Source organism: Oncorhynchus nerka, linkage group LG4 (genome assembly GCF_034236695.1).
Source record: "Oncorhynchus nerka isolate Pitt River linkage group LG4, Oner_Uvic_2.0, whole genome shotgun sequence".
Classification (NCBI taxonomy): Eukaryota; Metazoa; Chordata; class Actinopteri; order Salmoniformes; family Salmonidae; genus Oncorhynchus; species Oncorhynchus nerka.
The window spans coordinates 65558045-65572912 of NC_088399.1; the positions used below are offsets into that span (position 1 = coordinate 65558045).

Sequence of the window (14868 nt, forward strand, 5' to 3'; positions counted from 1 at the left end):
GACCTATCGCTTTGCTTGTGCACGCCCTCTCTTTTTCACTCTCTCTAACTCCCTGCCATGATTTATTGTTCCCCACGCTGAAATCGGGGAGGGGACTGAGGACTTGTCTCCGCCCGTTAGTATGTTAGTGCCTTAGTGCATTACTCACATGTGACATCTCAGACAGCACTGGCCCCGATTTTGACAAATTTTGGGTGAGTGATGCGTAGAGATCCGGCATTTACAAAATGACGCCGATTGGCCAGATGGTGGAGCTATGACAAGAGATTGAAAATGCAAACTTTGAAAGGTCACGCCCCTCACCCTGTTTGACCTAAAGTCATGAAATTCGGTACGAAGGTCCCTCTCCTCACAAGGAAACAATGTGCCACAGGGACCCGTAAGGTCCGCCATGATGGAGTTTTAGCCATTTCTATTTCCTCTTCCTACATTGTCATGCTGTCTGTTAAATGTGCGTTAACAGAAGTCTGTTTTCTCTCCCTCAATGTGTTGTGTGTTCATTGACATTGTGGCAACAACTTTTCTCGCTCTGCCAATACCATGCATTAATACGCTTTTGGTCAAATTCTAGGTCTATCTGTTTATTGACTCACTCGGTCAATAAAACTTCAGCTCAAATATTATCATTCAATCTACTGGATTTAACCTGCGCATGTGAACTTAGTCCTACATCTGGTAATTGAGACAATTAGTAAGTTGACAGGTCAATTTACAATAATGAAAAGAGTGGTTGCAAATGAAAACAGCATACACATGTGGTCTTGAAATAAGGACCAACTGGGAATGACTGCTCTCTCCAGATTACTGAAATAATGGAATCAAAATACCATTACTGCCAAACAGCAATTAGTCAGGCCACTTATTTTCACATTCTACACATATGGCTTTAATGTGCGGACATTAACGTTCAGGCAAATCTTCTGCAAGCTGGGTTTGTGACCGATTGGGAGCTATGTTCTCAGGCTTTTGATATAACCATGTCAACATGTATGTATCTGTAAGCAATTGTAAGAAGAAAAAAAAACTTGATCAAGATGAGAACAAGGCTTAAACAGTCACCCAGATCAAGACAGAGGGTGCCCAGAATACTTTAGGGAGAAATAGGACAGAGGTCAGATGGACAGAGATTGGACTGGGAGCTCACCTCGGGCACTCTGGCTTATGTCACTGATGAGGTCACCATACTGGACGGGTCCAGTCTGCTCATTGAAGACCTTGTCTGCTGTGGTGATGTTGTCCAGCTGCAGCTGTGTGTACAGCCCCTCTGCCGTAAAGTAGTATGGCCGGTCGTCATCTTTGTTGTCGCTGAACATGAGCATGGCGTGCCTGTGCCAGCCAAAATGGCGATGCAGGCGCACCCCAAACTCGCCCAGCTTCTTGTGTGTGGGGCCCGTGTTGGTGATGGAGGTGTACATGTTGAAGCCGATGGCCGCTGCCCCAGCCGTCACCATGGGAACGTCCCAGTGGGTGGTGAAGCGGCCCACGGGAGACGAAGCGTAGTCGCAGCCAGGCCCGATGAAGGCCCACGGGTCGTAGGAGAACTTGAGGTCCACGGCCACCAACGGCGCCACTGAGTCGGAGCAGACTCCATCTTTGCTTTCGCTGCTGTCGTAGACGATGCGGAGGCGGTGGCCCGGCAGCAGGGTGGGTTCGTCATTGACTCGCTCCAGAGCTCTGATCAGAGCGGGTCCCACGCGAGGCCAGGCCCACGGGTATTCAGTGTTGTGCAAAGGCAGGATAGCAGCCAGTGTCACATTCTGGGGCTCCGAAAGTCCATTGAACGACAGCTCGAGTTGGAGCGGTTCGGTCCTGAGGAGCGGGAAAACCAGAAACAGCAGAGGAACTCCCAGTCGTCCCTGCCACCACCGAGTTCTCGTCTTCTGCATTGCTGGGTTGGGCTCAGGCATCACCATCAACCACAGGGGGGCTGGCAGGAACAAACACACAGAGTGCGTGAGGTGGCCTGTTAGTAATGATTTATAACATTATGACACCAGTCCCAACCCCCAGAGGTATTTGTGGCCTTCTAGTTTGAATGATTATTCGATTCCGGTCAATTCTGTAGCAGTAATTTGAATAACCACTAGATGAGGCTATCAAAGTAGTGTTGAATTTATTCTACGTCAAATATCATGGAATTTGGATGGATGGAAGACTGAAAGAATAAGGGGAAAATAGAATGAGGGGATAAGATAAGTATCATGATATTAACAGGTTCTAATCTACTTATTTGGTGTGTGTGGATAAGACACATGCTATGATAAAGTTTGGCATTTGACTGGTTTGTGAGTGAGGCTGGCTACTAGATCTGTCACTGTATACTTAACTTTGAATATCTTATCTAGTAATTGCATAAGTTACTTTCTTACTTGAGACACCAACAAATTAAGTATATCCCGTAGTCAACCTGTGATGTATTTGTGAGTGTGAAGCCAAGAAATAGGCTACTCCAAGTGTTTTTTAAATGTATTTATCAGATTACCTATGCAGGGATCATCAACTAGTTTCAGCCGCGGGCCAATCATTTTTTAGATGGTCAGGTCGGAACTTAATTAGAAATTATTTGTAGACTAAATAAATTGACAGCAAGAAGCCCAAACAGATATAACATTTGACAAAAATATAATCATTTCAAACCTTGCTTAAATGTGTATACGATCACATATATTTTTTATTGAACCTTTATTTTATCAGGGAGTCATACTGAGACCAAGGTATATTTGACAGATGAGCCCTGAATTAGAGAAAATACACACAGAAAAATATAAATACAAAATGCATGCAGAGAGAAAAATATGGTCATTAAAAAAAAACACATTCACCAGTAAAAAGATCCTCAATCAGCTTTCTGATTTCTGAATATCTCTATTATGCGTGGGTATACTTTGGAGCGGATTACCTCAATTAAAATAACTTGGAGCTGATTTGCTGTTATTTTAATAGTCGTTTATGTCCAACAAATAAAAAACCTTTTTATGTATTATTTTTTTGCGCAGAAAACGTGGGGGTGGGGATAAATAAAATAACCCCGCGGTCTGCCAAGTATTGCTTTAAACTTTACAGAATTAGCCAACATTTAATTAAAAGTACATTTTTTACCTCAATATCGATGGTTATGTCTCGCCATTTTGTGTATCTCTTCCACAGATTGTCTCTGGACAGCCTATCGAGTTTCTTGGTAGAAGGTCTCCCGGTGACTCTCCCAGCAACTGTCCTGTCAATGGAAGATGCGAAGCTGTAAAGACATTGCGTCTCATGAGAGGGACATTTCGTTGCGCACCACTCGCACTAGAGTGCAAATAATTGATCTCCTAACTCCTTCAATTCAGGTTGAACTGTTGTCTTTTGAATTGCCTACTTTAAAAAAAACGCAGAAACCGTTTTATATAAGAGCTATCTTATGTGTGCCAGGAGCGTCTGCCAAGTAGGCTAGGCTATAAGCTAAATGGGCAACATTAGGCTGTAGGAAAACGTACTCTTAGCTCTGGCTGATATTTGGGATCATTAATAACACAATAGTTAGGTGAATATCTGCAGCAGGCGACTGACTTATATCTTAATGTCTATCACGTTCGTTATTTAGAATCTGAAGCCGCTGCTTCTTAGACTAAATTCCAACACATTGTTTTGCTGTTCCTGTGAAGGCTGCGATTTTACTAGTCTCTTGTTGATTCCATTGAAGAAAAGGGTAAAAAGTCGACATCAGCTAAACATCCAAAGTTAATCGAAGACGTCCGATGAACCGAGCTTGTCATTCTTTGAGGTGCGTGCGGTGGTTTCCTCTCTCCGCACATCGCCAACATTGAACTCAACTCAATCACACAGCAACACACAAGGATCGATCTCTCACTCGCGCTGATGAATACGCAAGCGCTGGGGAGCTCCGGTCACAAGGGTAACGGGTGTGTGTGTGCGGCAGTGTGATATATTTGCTTTTGTGCACAGGGTTGGGAAGGGGGAGGCATATACCATTACATTACCATGTGCCATCAATAACAAGACATGTGTGCTGAATGGTTGGATGGGGAGCTGTGTCATTGCAGGCTAATTTATGCCAAAACTAACCTAAACATGATGTTTGAGTGTGTGTGTGCATAAGGAAGTGTGTGTGTGTGTACGTGTGTGTGTACGTGTGTACGTGTGTGTGTGCATAAGGAAGTGTGTGTGCGTGTGTGTGTGTGTGTGTGTGTGTGTGTGTGTGTGTACGTGTGTTTATGTGTCTGTGTGTATTCCCAAATGCATGTACGGTAATAGTTTGGATATCAGGGCTGGTGATCTGATTTCCAGATAAATGCTTGATTGGTTGATGTGCACATCTGGAACCATTGTTCCTCAGTCTGAGTATGCCAGCTGTGTTAGACCTTTGCAAAATATGCATTGTAAGGTTAACTGTGATTGCATATGGTAATCCAGTCACTCCTATTATGACCGGATACGATTGTAGGCTACTGTTCGTGACTTCTGCAAATGGACTCATATCAACAAAAATGTATCGAACAATTGCCTACTACCGACTGTCACTAAGCTAGGCTAAAAGATCTTAAGAGTGAACCAAGGTAGAGCGGAATGTCTGCCCAACCCCCACTGACCTCCTGCATTTTAATCACATGCTCCTCTTCCTTTTCATTGTTCCACGTTTTTTTCCCCCTCTTCCTCTCAATTAAAGTGTGCTATTTTTGTACGTCCATTAAGCTTTTATTGCCACTTAGTCCCTCTCCCCCTCGCTCGTCTTCACTGCACTTTGTTTAATTTCACCTTGCCCCATCTTGGATCTTACATCACGTGCAAGCGTGCTCTGCTCGCTGACAAACAACTTCCAGATCAATAAAGGGAAAACACAAGGAGCTCGTTGGCTTCCCGGACGCACGGCGGAGGAAGAACGTGTGTATGCAGGGTGCCAAGTGCCATGGCGGCTCATAAATCACCCGCAGTATGTGTGCTGCCTGTACCTCCCACAGAGGAGGAGTGAGGTCACCACGCTCCTCTTACCCCCACACGCGTTTCCCTTGGCTAACATACAACCCTCCCCCACTGCTGTCCACCCATCTAGCCCCTTATCCTCTGGCCCAACCATCCCAAGCTGCACTCCAAAAAGGTTACAGGATATGGTTTACAAAACAGGATGGGGCACAGTGGCGAACTCCCTCTCTTCCCTGTGCCTCTTCCTGGATATTATCTCCGACCCCCCGAACAGACCCTCCTCCCCCACATACATACTCATCCATCCACCCCCTCCCTCTTCCACTAGGCCTGTGTTCTCAGGTTATTAGTCATCACACTGTTCTGACAATTATACACATGCTTCTCTCTCCCCTACATATACACACATGCACACACACACACACACGATTAACTGGTGGAAGACCACATAATACCTCCGGATAAATAAAAGGTTAAATAAACAAATAAAACATTATGATCCCAGTATCGTACACACTAACGTAAAGACATAGGACCAAAAAAACTCCCCAATTCCTTCATGTTTTGCTTTACTCCCTCTCTTGATGACTCTTTCCCTGCACTCCCACTAGCATTTCTTGCCCAGAGCGTATCATGTGATGATGCCTCACCTCTCTGGGTCCTCTTCCTTTCTCTTTGGTCTCTGTCCCTTTGAACCTGCCGACTCACACTGTTCCAAAGCTGCTAATGGTCTCAATGAGTGAAATGACAGGCCAAACATCGCTGTGGTGGCAGAAATGGATGTTGTTAGTGTGTGGTCGCGCACACACACATTTGTGGGTGTGTGTGGGTGTGAGAGAGTGCCTTGATCTTACTATAGAAGAAAATTAATTTCTGGCTACTTGCTTCAATGATTCTGACATGATGGAGCTTCACTAATGAGGCTTTTCTTCACTATGTTTGTGTGTGTGTGTGTGTGTTTGCCTGTGTGTGGGAGTAAGCTACAGTCTAGTAAAAATCATCAGCTGACACCACCCAAAAAAAATATTTTTGTAGAGGTGCTGACTAACAGAGAGTAATCTGTATGAAAATAAAGAAAGTCAGAGACTTTCCTAATCCTAACCAACATAACTTAAATTTAAATGACATTTCTTAAATTATAGGGAGTATATACAGTACCAGTACAGACAATGAGAACACCTACTCATTCAAGGGTTTTTCTTTATTTGGATTATTTTCTATATTGCAGAATAATAGTGAACACATCAAAACTATGAAATAACACATGGAATCATGTAGTAAGCAAAAAAGTGTTGAAACAAATCTAAATATATTTTGTTTTAGTTTCTTCAACGTAGCCACCCTTTGCCTTGATGACAGCTTTGCACTCTTGGCATTCTCTGAACCAGCTTCATTGGGTAGTCACCTGGAATGCATTTCAATTAACAGGTGTGCCTTGTTGAAAGTCAATTTGTGGAATTTCTTTCCTTCTTAATGCGTTTGAGCCAATCAGTTGTGTTGTGACAAGGTAGGTGTGGTATATAGAAGATAGCCCTATTTGGTAGAAGACAAAGTCCATATTATGGCAAGAACAGCTCAAATAAGCAAAGAGAAATGACAGTCCATCATTACTTTAAGAGATCAAGGTCAGTCGATATAGAACATTTCAAGAACGTTGAAAGTTTCTTCAAGTGAAGTCGCAAAAACCATCAAGCGCTATGATGAAACTGGCTCTTATGAGGACCGCCACAGGAAAGGAAGACCCAGAGTTACCTCTGCTGCAGAGAACAAGTTTGTTAGTTACCAGCGTCAGAAATTGCAGCCCAAATAAATGCTTCACAGAGTTCAAGTAACAGACACATCTCAACATCAACTGTCAGAGGAGACTGTGTGAATCAGGACTTCATGGTCGAATTGCTGCAAAGAAACCACTACTAAAGGACACCAATAAGAAGAAGAGACTTGGGCCAAGAACCACACCAACCACCCGTATCTGCAGATACCGGTGCCACCGCACATTGACTCTGTACCTGTACCCCCTGTATATAGCCTCACTATTGTTATTGTACTGTTGCTCTTTAATTATTTGTAACTTTTTATTTCTTTATTTCTTTTATAGGTATTTTTCAAATGTAATTGTTGGTTAGGGCTTTTAAGTAAGCATTTCATTGTAAGGTCTACTACACCTGTTGTATTCGGAGCATGTCTTACAAATACAATTCGATTTGATTTTAAACACGAGCAATCGACATTAGACCAGTAGAAATCAGCAGCAAGGATCAAATGCTCAAATACATTTACAGAACTTCTGATAATTTTCTTGCCTTCGTATCAGTGAATACAAGTCACTGTTATGTATTCTTTTCTCAGAATATACACATTGTTTCCATCAGAAGAAACATTTGTGCAATTGAGTTCACTGTTTCCGGTAATCATTAAATACTAATGCACAAAATTCTAAATCACTCCAGGTATACTACCTATGTTGTTGCTTTGGCGTCTCAAGAGAGACAAACCGCAATATTGCGGCCCACCCACTTGGGAGCCAGGCCAACCCACTGGGGAACCAGCCCCGACAAATCAGAATGAGTTTTTCCCCACAAAAGCGCATTATTACAGACAGAAATACTCCTCAGTTTCATCAGCTGTCCAGTTGGCTGGTCTCAGATGATCCCGCAGTTGAAGAACCCGGATGTGGAGGTCCTGGGCTGGTGTGGTTGCATGTGGTCTGCGGTTGTGAGGCTGGTTGGACGTACTGCCAAATTCTATAAAACAACATTGGAGGCAGCTTATGGTAGAGAAATGCACATTAAATTCTCTGGCAATAGCTCTGGTGGACATTCCTGCAGTAAGCATGCAAATTGCATGCTCCCTCAAAACTCTGTGGCATTGTGTTGTGTGACAAAACTGCACATTTTAGTGGCCTTTTGTCCCCATCACAATGTGCACCTGTGTAATGATCACCGTGTTTAATCAGCTTCTTGATATGCCACACCTGTCAGGTGGATTATCTTGGCAAAGGAGAAATGCTCACTAACAGGGATGTAAACAAATCAAATTTGAGATAAATAATATTTTTGTGCATATGGAACATTTCTGGGATCATTTAAGCTCATGAAACATGGGACCAAGACTTTACATGTTGCGTTTATATTCTTGTTCAGTATATTTGCAATTTTTACTGTATAATATAATTTCGATGAATGTATTGGTTTTGTGAAGGCAACTACATTTTGAAAACACATTTACTGTTTTTGCAAAAGGGCCACAGAGTTCTGTGTTTCGTGAACTCTGTTTTGAAAATCGACAACATTGTTCCAAATGCTTGTATGCGATTGAGGAAAAACTGTTATAGATCTGTCATATAAATGGAAAAAAAGAGCAGTCCACACAGAACCTATACAGAGAAGTGTGGGGAGTGGGGACTAACCTACGGCCTTAATTAATGCTAGGGAATGTACCACACGTTCAGGTATCCCATGGAAACCATCTTGGCTTAGCTGAAAACGGACAATGACATATTAACCACATTCACCTCTCCTTTGGTAAATACCGTATGTAGCAAGACCTTTCACTTTCCCATCCATTAATTTCCCCACCTCATTGAGTCCGTGCAAGATAATTGCAACTAATTAGCAACAAAACACTGTTATCCATCGCAAATCGTCACTGGGCAGAAGCTGATGTAAATGTAAACCAAAAAAGCTACAAATAACAGATGTCCAATATGAATATGAACCCACTGCAGGCCTATGCAATATGTATATGTCGTAGGATGCAACAAGTCAGTTACAGCAGTTCATTTGCTGACTTTTTCAGACTCTTTGCCCTCAATCAAAGGAGGCCATAGCCTGTAGGAGGCATCACAGCTGACAAGCTCAACTAAACTATGCATTTCTGATTACAGTTAGCCCCCAAGAGGGAGCGCTGGAAACTGCCGCGTCCCGTAAGGGTGACTTGTTGTGCTATGGGTTTGTGCAGCTGAAAACCATGGGTAATCTGTGGCACAGCAGTACAAGTTCCTGGTAGCAGCTGGAATCGTTGAATTTGAGAGAAGGCAGCCAATTGCACAAGGCTTTGATCACTTTCCAGAGGGCATGGAGACAAGAAGTGTCTTGAAACAGCGAAACGAGGAGTGATATTGAGATAGCGAGGCTGCCACATTCGAGCTGTTATGTAGCAAGCAGTGAATTCGGAAAGTATTCAGACCCAATGACTTTTTCCACATTTTGTAACTTTACATTCTTATTCTAAAACAGATTAAATTATTTTTTACCCTCATCAATCTACACACAATACCCCATAATGACAAAGCAAATGTATTATTAATAAAAATGAGATACCTTATTTACATAAGTATTCAGACCCTTTGCTATGAGACTCGAAATTGAGCTCAGGTTCATCCTGTTTCCATTGATCACCCTTGAGATGTGTCTACAACTTGATTGGACATGATTTGGAAAGGCACACACCTGTCTATATAAAGTCCCACAGTTGACAGTGCATGTCAGAGAAAAAAACAAGCCATGAGGTTGAAGGAATTGTCTGTAGAGCTCCGAGACAGGATTTTGTCGAGGCACAGATTAGGGGAAGGGTATAAAAAAAGATTCTGCAGCATTGAAGGCCCCCAAGAACACAGTGGCCTCCACCATTCTTAAATGGAAGAAGTTTGGAACCACCAAGACTATTCCTAGAGCTGGCCGCCCAGCCAAACTGAGCAATCGGAAGAGAAGGGCCTTGGTCTGGGAGGTGACCAAGAACCTGATGGTCACTCTGAAAGAGCTCCAGAGTTCCTCTGTGGAGATGGGAGAACCTTCCTGAAGTACAGTGAAGCTGTGAAACCTACTTATTCTCTGTTTTTTTTAAAACAACTTTTTTAATGTACATGGCCAAATAACTCAAGCATAGATTTGTTCACTTTTTTTCTAATTTGGCACACAGAAATTTGAGGCCATTAGGGTGGCAGGTAGACCAACGGTTAAGAGCGTTGGGGCCAGTAACAAAATGTCAGTGGTTTGAATCCCAGAGCTGACTAGGTGAAAACTCGGTTGATGTGCCTTGGAGCAAGGCACTTAAACCTCATTGCTCATTTAAGTCACTCTAGATAAGAGTGTCTGCTAAATGACTAAAATGTAAATGAACAACTTAGTCAAAAATAATGGTACCGATTGGCCTGTAGATGGTGTGGTGCTGTTATAACCAGTCTCACTTATACCCTCATACCCATTGACCTTGAAACTTTGTATGTAGGTTTCTTTCCTCATGCTGAACAAATTTGCCTCAAGGACCCATAAGGTCCGCCTAGATAGATTTTGGAAAACCAAATAACACATCTCTGGTACATCTCTAAACTTAGTTTGAGAAAAGCTATGTAAATCCACTCCACAATGGCCTATCAACATGAAACTCTTTAGGGTCACCAAAGCCATCACCACGATGAACCATGTTAAGTTTGGCATTGATGTTTAAAAATAAATAAATAAGGAAACTATTAACGCTGATGCTCAAAATCCTCTGCAATCATCTTCTCATTGATCCATGCGTCAGATTCTCAGATTTTGTATGTAGAATCACTACATCAGTCCTTAATGGTTTTGGGAGAAAAAATTGTTGCTGCATTCAAATATGATTGCACTGTACCTATAGATGCACCTTCACCTATAGACACACTTTCACCTATAGATGCACCTTCTTCCATAAGCCATAAGTTAGATTGACTCCAGATTTGGTATATAGACTCAATTAATTAGCCTCTAATGAATGATTCGTTTCTGCATTCAAAGTTGGCAAACACTACACCCCTAGATGGCACCATATCACGCCAGGGCTATAAGAACAGAACCGATGGACATGGGGCCATGAAATTTGGTATTTAAAATGTATGTATATTTCCTTAGAAGCTGTGTGAATATAAAGTCACTGCAACCATAGATGGCTGAACCAGACCAGTTGGTGGCAATATAGATGTCATTGGCACCATAGGATACTAGAGCAATAACTATTGATCAAGTGGACTTTGTCTCATGCAAATGAATGTTACATTTTAATTATGCAGACGAACAATATGAAATATTGTGAAAATAATACTGAAAATATTTCACAAATCTTAACATAAACCATTAGTCAAATTGACCCCAGAATTGCTATACAAACTCAATACATTAAGTAAAGACTTTAAGAATGATTATTGCTGCATTCAAAGAACCAACCTACAGCACTAGACTAAACTTCACTTGCATCCTCCTTGTGGAATTGATAAACATGGTCATGCTTTTACAGATTGCACATGAAGGAGGATAGTTCCTACATGATAGGGTGCTTGCTTTGTTATCCAACTAATCTTGTGTCCTATCCGTCATCATGTGAACCCCATTCATTGCTGCTCGCAGTTATATTTATGAATGTATTTGCAATTTTGACAGTATAATAGTTTTGGTTCATGCATTTGTTTCAAGATGGTAACTACATTTTGAAAATAAATGTACTGTTTTGCAAAAGGACACAGAGTTCTGTATCTTGTGAACTCTTGTTTTGAAAATCAACAACATTATTCCAAAAAATGCTTGTACGCGATTAGGAAAAACTGTAACTTTATTCTCAGTCTTTAGTTGAATGACAGATTTCTCATCTCTTCTCCTCTGGACCACCGTGTACAGTACGAAAGTTTTCATCTTGACCAATTAGGAATTTAATGATGAAAATGTTACTATTCAAAAGTAGGGTAAAATCAAAACCATGTCTGGTGTCAGTCTGAAATTTCCTAAACTGGCTAAAGGGAAACCAATTAACTGTGTCTTTTGATTGGTTGGTTGCACCCTTTCACTGCAACCCGGGGCATGCATACAGTTTGATGCAGTTTGAATGCCTGCTGTATGCCTGCAAAAAGATTCATGAAACCATACTTATCTATTGAGTCCAAGTTACTAAATCATGATGATCAAAATTAGAAGTCAACTATCCAAAGGTACAGAATTCTGAGCAATTACTCTCATTTTATGTATATTTAACCAAACAATTCCATACACATCAAAACAAATACTGAAAATAGTTGTATTTAATGTTTTGCAAAAAGCGGTCTAAGAGACGCATAGAACGTCTGATCATTTTCTTGCTTTCGTACCTGAGATGCTGAGAAGAACTGTAATACTAGAGAGGAGTCAAACATACATGTGTGTCTTGAGACAACAGGGATATTCTTGGAGTTAGGTTCCCGGGTATTGATGAGGAAATGTTGGCGCTATTGATGGGAAGAAAGAGCAACTGTCTAGAGATGTTCTCTGTGGGAGGAGACAGGAGGTACTATTGATTACAAATAGCAGACGAGCTACTGCCTAACAGGGCTTAGAATAGAGAGCCACACCACCCTCCTCCCAACCACTGGTCCAAGTCTGATGTGCTCCTCATGGGTATAAGGTCAGTATTTGGTGTTGGGGAAATTAGGATCAGGGGCAACTTCTACATCAAGTTCCTGACCCTGAAGATGATTTCTACTCATGTGGATGGCAAATATATTGGTTCTCGTTTAGCGCTAAGCTAATGGCCAGTCGACACACTATTTTCGTCTGGACAAAGTACAAATTAGCATCAGCGTGGTGTGGAGCATGGGAATTATGGATGTGACATACGTAGATGATAAGCATCAACTGTGTGGCCAACATCAAATGGAGGACATGCGTCAATGTCAAACCCTCATGTCTCAGACAAGGTTACTGTCATGTGATGGTAGTACAAAAACAATGTTGTTGCACATTTAACCATTACTACATTGGCCTAAGTATATAGGGTATATAGGTATTGGGTAAAAGTACTGTAATTAACCAAGCAGATTGTAAAGATCAACTAGGCACTCTGTTTAAATGGCACCCTTACTAGTCCCTCATTTATGGCCATTTGCTATGACTGCAAGCTAATGATGTAGATTTCACATTATGAGACTCCGACAGCAGCTGCATGTCCTTTCCGTTTCATTTCAATTACTATCATTGACACAGCGCCATTGAGAAACTGTTCCCTCTGAGTGAGAGACGAGATGAGTCACCAGGACAGTGATTATAGAGAGGAGGGTGTCGAAGTTGACTCCTGTAGGTTTTCATCCTCTGAATTAAGAGTCTGATCTGGATCTGAGATATTGAAAGGTTACATTACGTACAGTATGTAACCAAGGTTCTCTGAAGGAACAGGTGAGACAACGCTCACTCTATGGGAAATAATGCTGGGAAAACGTACTGTATATAAGGCTACATGGGACTAAATGTCCAGTTTTGCAGACTAATGTCCAGGGTTTCAGCCAATGACAAGACTGATTGTACCATCATGCTGCCTCCAAATGCTCTCTAGTAGTCTGAGAACACTTGTTCCTATTTTCTGCACTATTTTAACAAGTGTCTGATGCATCTAGGCTACTTTCAGCTCACAATTGTGTCTATCTTCACAATCCCAGCCATAGAGTACACTGAGATTTTATCCCGCTGACAACTCATTTCATGCCATGTGAATTTTTCCCCCGCTCGCGTTTCCTGACGATCAGTTCATTTTCAGTCCTTTATAAGGTTCCATTAACCGAGCGAGATATGAATTGGTATGAGTTTCAAGGGAAATTATTTTCTCAGCAGGGAAATATCGGTTCAAACAAGAATTTTTCTGATATCGTCATTGTGATTGAGGTGCTTAATCCATGTCTTTCCTCTGTTCCTGGTGTCATTGGAACAGCTGGGCGCCCGTGTGACTCAATAGGATCCCAGATTCCGAGTGCCGACTGAGTAAATTGCGTCTCACTCCTATTCAAACATCCCTGCTTATCTCCTGCTGGGGAGGGGGGGGGAAATAGGCTGTTCCAGGCATTTGCTTCAGAAAGGAGGGAAATGGAAAGTGAACAAGATGTGGCATTTACAGATATGGCTCAGTTGTTAGAAAATTGGAAGGAAGATGTCATGTTTGTTTGAAAAGGAGCTGTTGAGAGATCTATGTAATACAATAAACTATGATATAGCTAACTGTGACAAACTAAGTTTGAAAGAGCTGGTTGTTGAAGGCTGAAAGATTGTTCTATAAGACCTGGGCTTGGAGAGTTAAGGCCTAACCTGTTTATAAGATAGGATGACTAAACTGTAGTGCTTTACCACCACACTGTCTCTGTTTAATGCTAAAAGATAAATGTCTTATAATCAGCATTGGGAAATGTAGGTTTTTGTACATTTTACATAGCAAAGTCAGGGGTTAGTCCCGACTGGGGCCTGAACCCATGCTACTGTCAACCCAACACCTTAGCTGTAATGGCAAGAGGTCCGAATGTCTTGCCGATCTCACTGTTAGGTTAATAAGGTCTACTGCATCAAAAACAAGACCACTTGGAGGCCATCTCGAACAGACACTAATTCACTGCAACGAAGTGTCTAAATTCATTCAGTCAACACACCATTGGATGGACTTGAGCCATTATATGTAAGAATACAATCCAATATCATGAATATCCTGTTTCGGATTAAATTATTGAGAATAGCATTAGATTTGGTAAATGACAAGATCATGGTACAGTGTGATGAGCTACCTTTAGAATTGTAGGGTTGATAGATAGACCATAAGTGGGATTTCAGCAACAGTCACTTGAGCTTGGCTGCTGTCTGCAATACGCTGATGCCATCTACAGGCATGCAATGCTACTTGTGGCTGGTCATCAATCCCACCCGCATTAGAACTAATGTTATGCAGTCTTCAGAGTTACCTCATTAGGCCCTATTGTATTACTGTAAGTTATATTTCTATTGTGATGGCTACAACTTTCTTTTTAAAGAACAGAAAAGATGACGGTGGCCCGTTCCTGTAGGTTCATGCTCTACAACATCCGCAGAGTACGACCCTGCCTCACACAGGAAGCGGCGCAGGTCCTAATCCAGGCACTTGTCATCTCCCGTCTGGATTACTGCAACTCGCTGTTGGCTGGGCTCCCTGCCTGTGCCATTAAACCCCTAC

General features: G+C 41.9%; 1 protein-coding gene across 2 annotated transcripts in view; it reads right to left on the reverse strand.

Moving 5' to 3' along the window:
* Positions 1–3925, reverse strand: part of LOC115128449 (atrial natriuretic peptide receptor 1-like) — a 119536-nt gene extending 115611 nt beyond the window's left edge. Inside the window, exons 1-3 of one of the 2 annotated variants that reach the window (XM_029658300.2) lie at positions 3477–3925; positions 3100–3214; positions 1145–1927 (exon numbers count right to left, since the gene is read on the reverse strand). In XM_029658300.2, coding sequence (XP_029514160.1) covers positions 1145–1913 — 769 coding nt within the window. In that variant the 5' untranslated portion in view covers positions 1914–1927; positions 3100–3214; positions 3477–3925. Of the gene's footprint in view, positions 1–1144; positions 1928–3099 lie in introns of both variants that reach the window. The other variant, XM_065017759.1, reaches the window with a different exon arrangement.
* Between the last annotated feature and the right edge of the window lie 10943 nt (positions 3926–14868).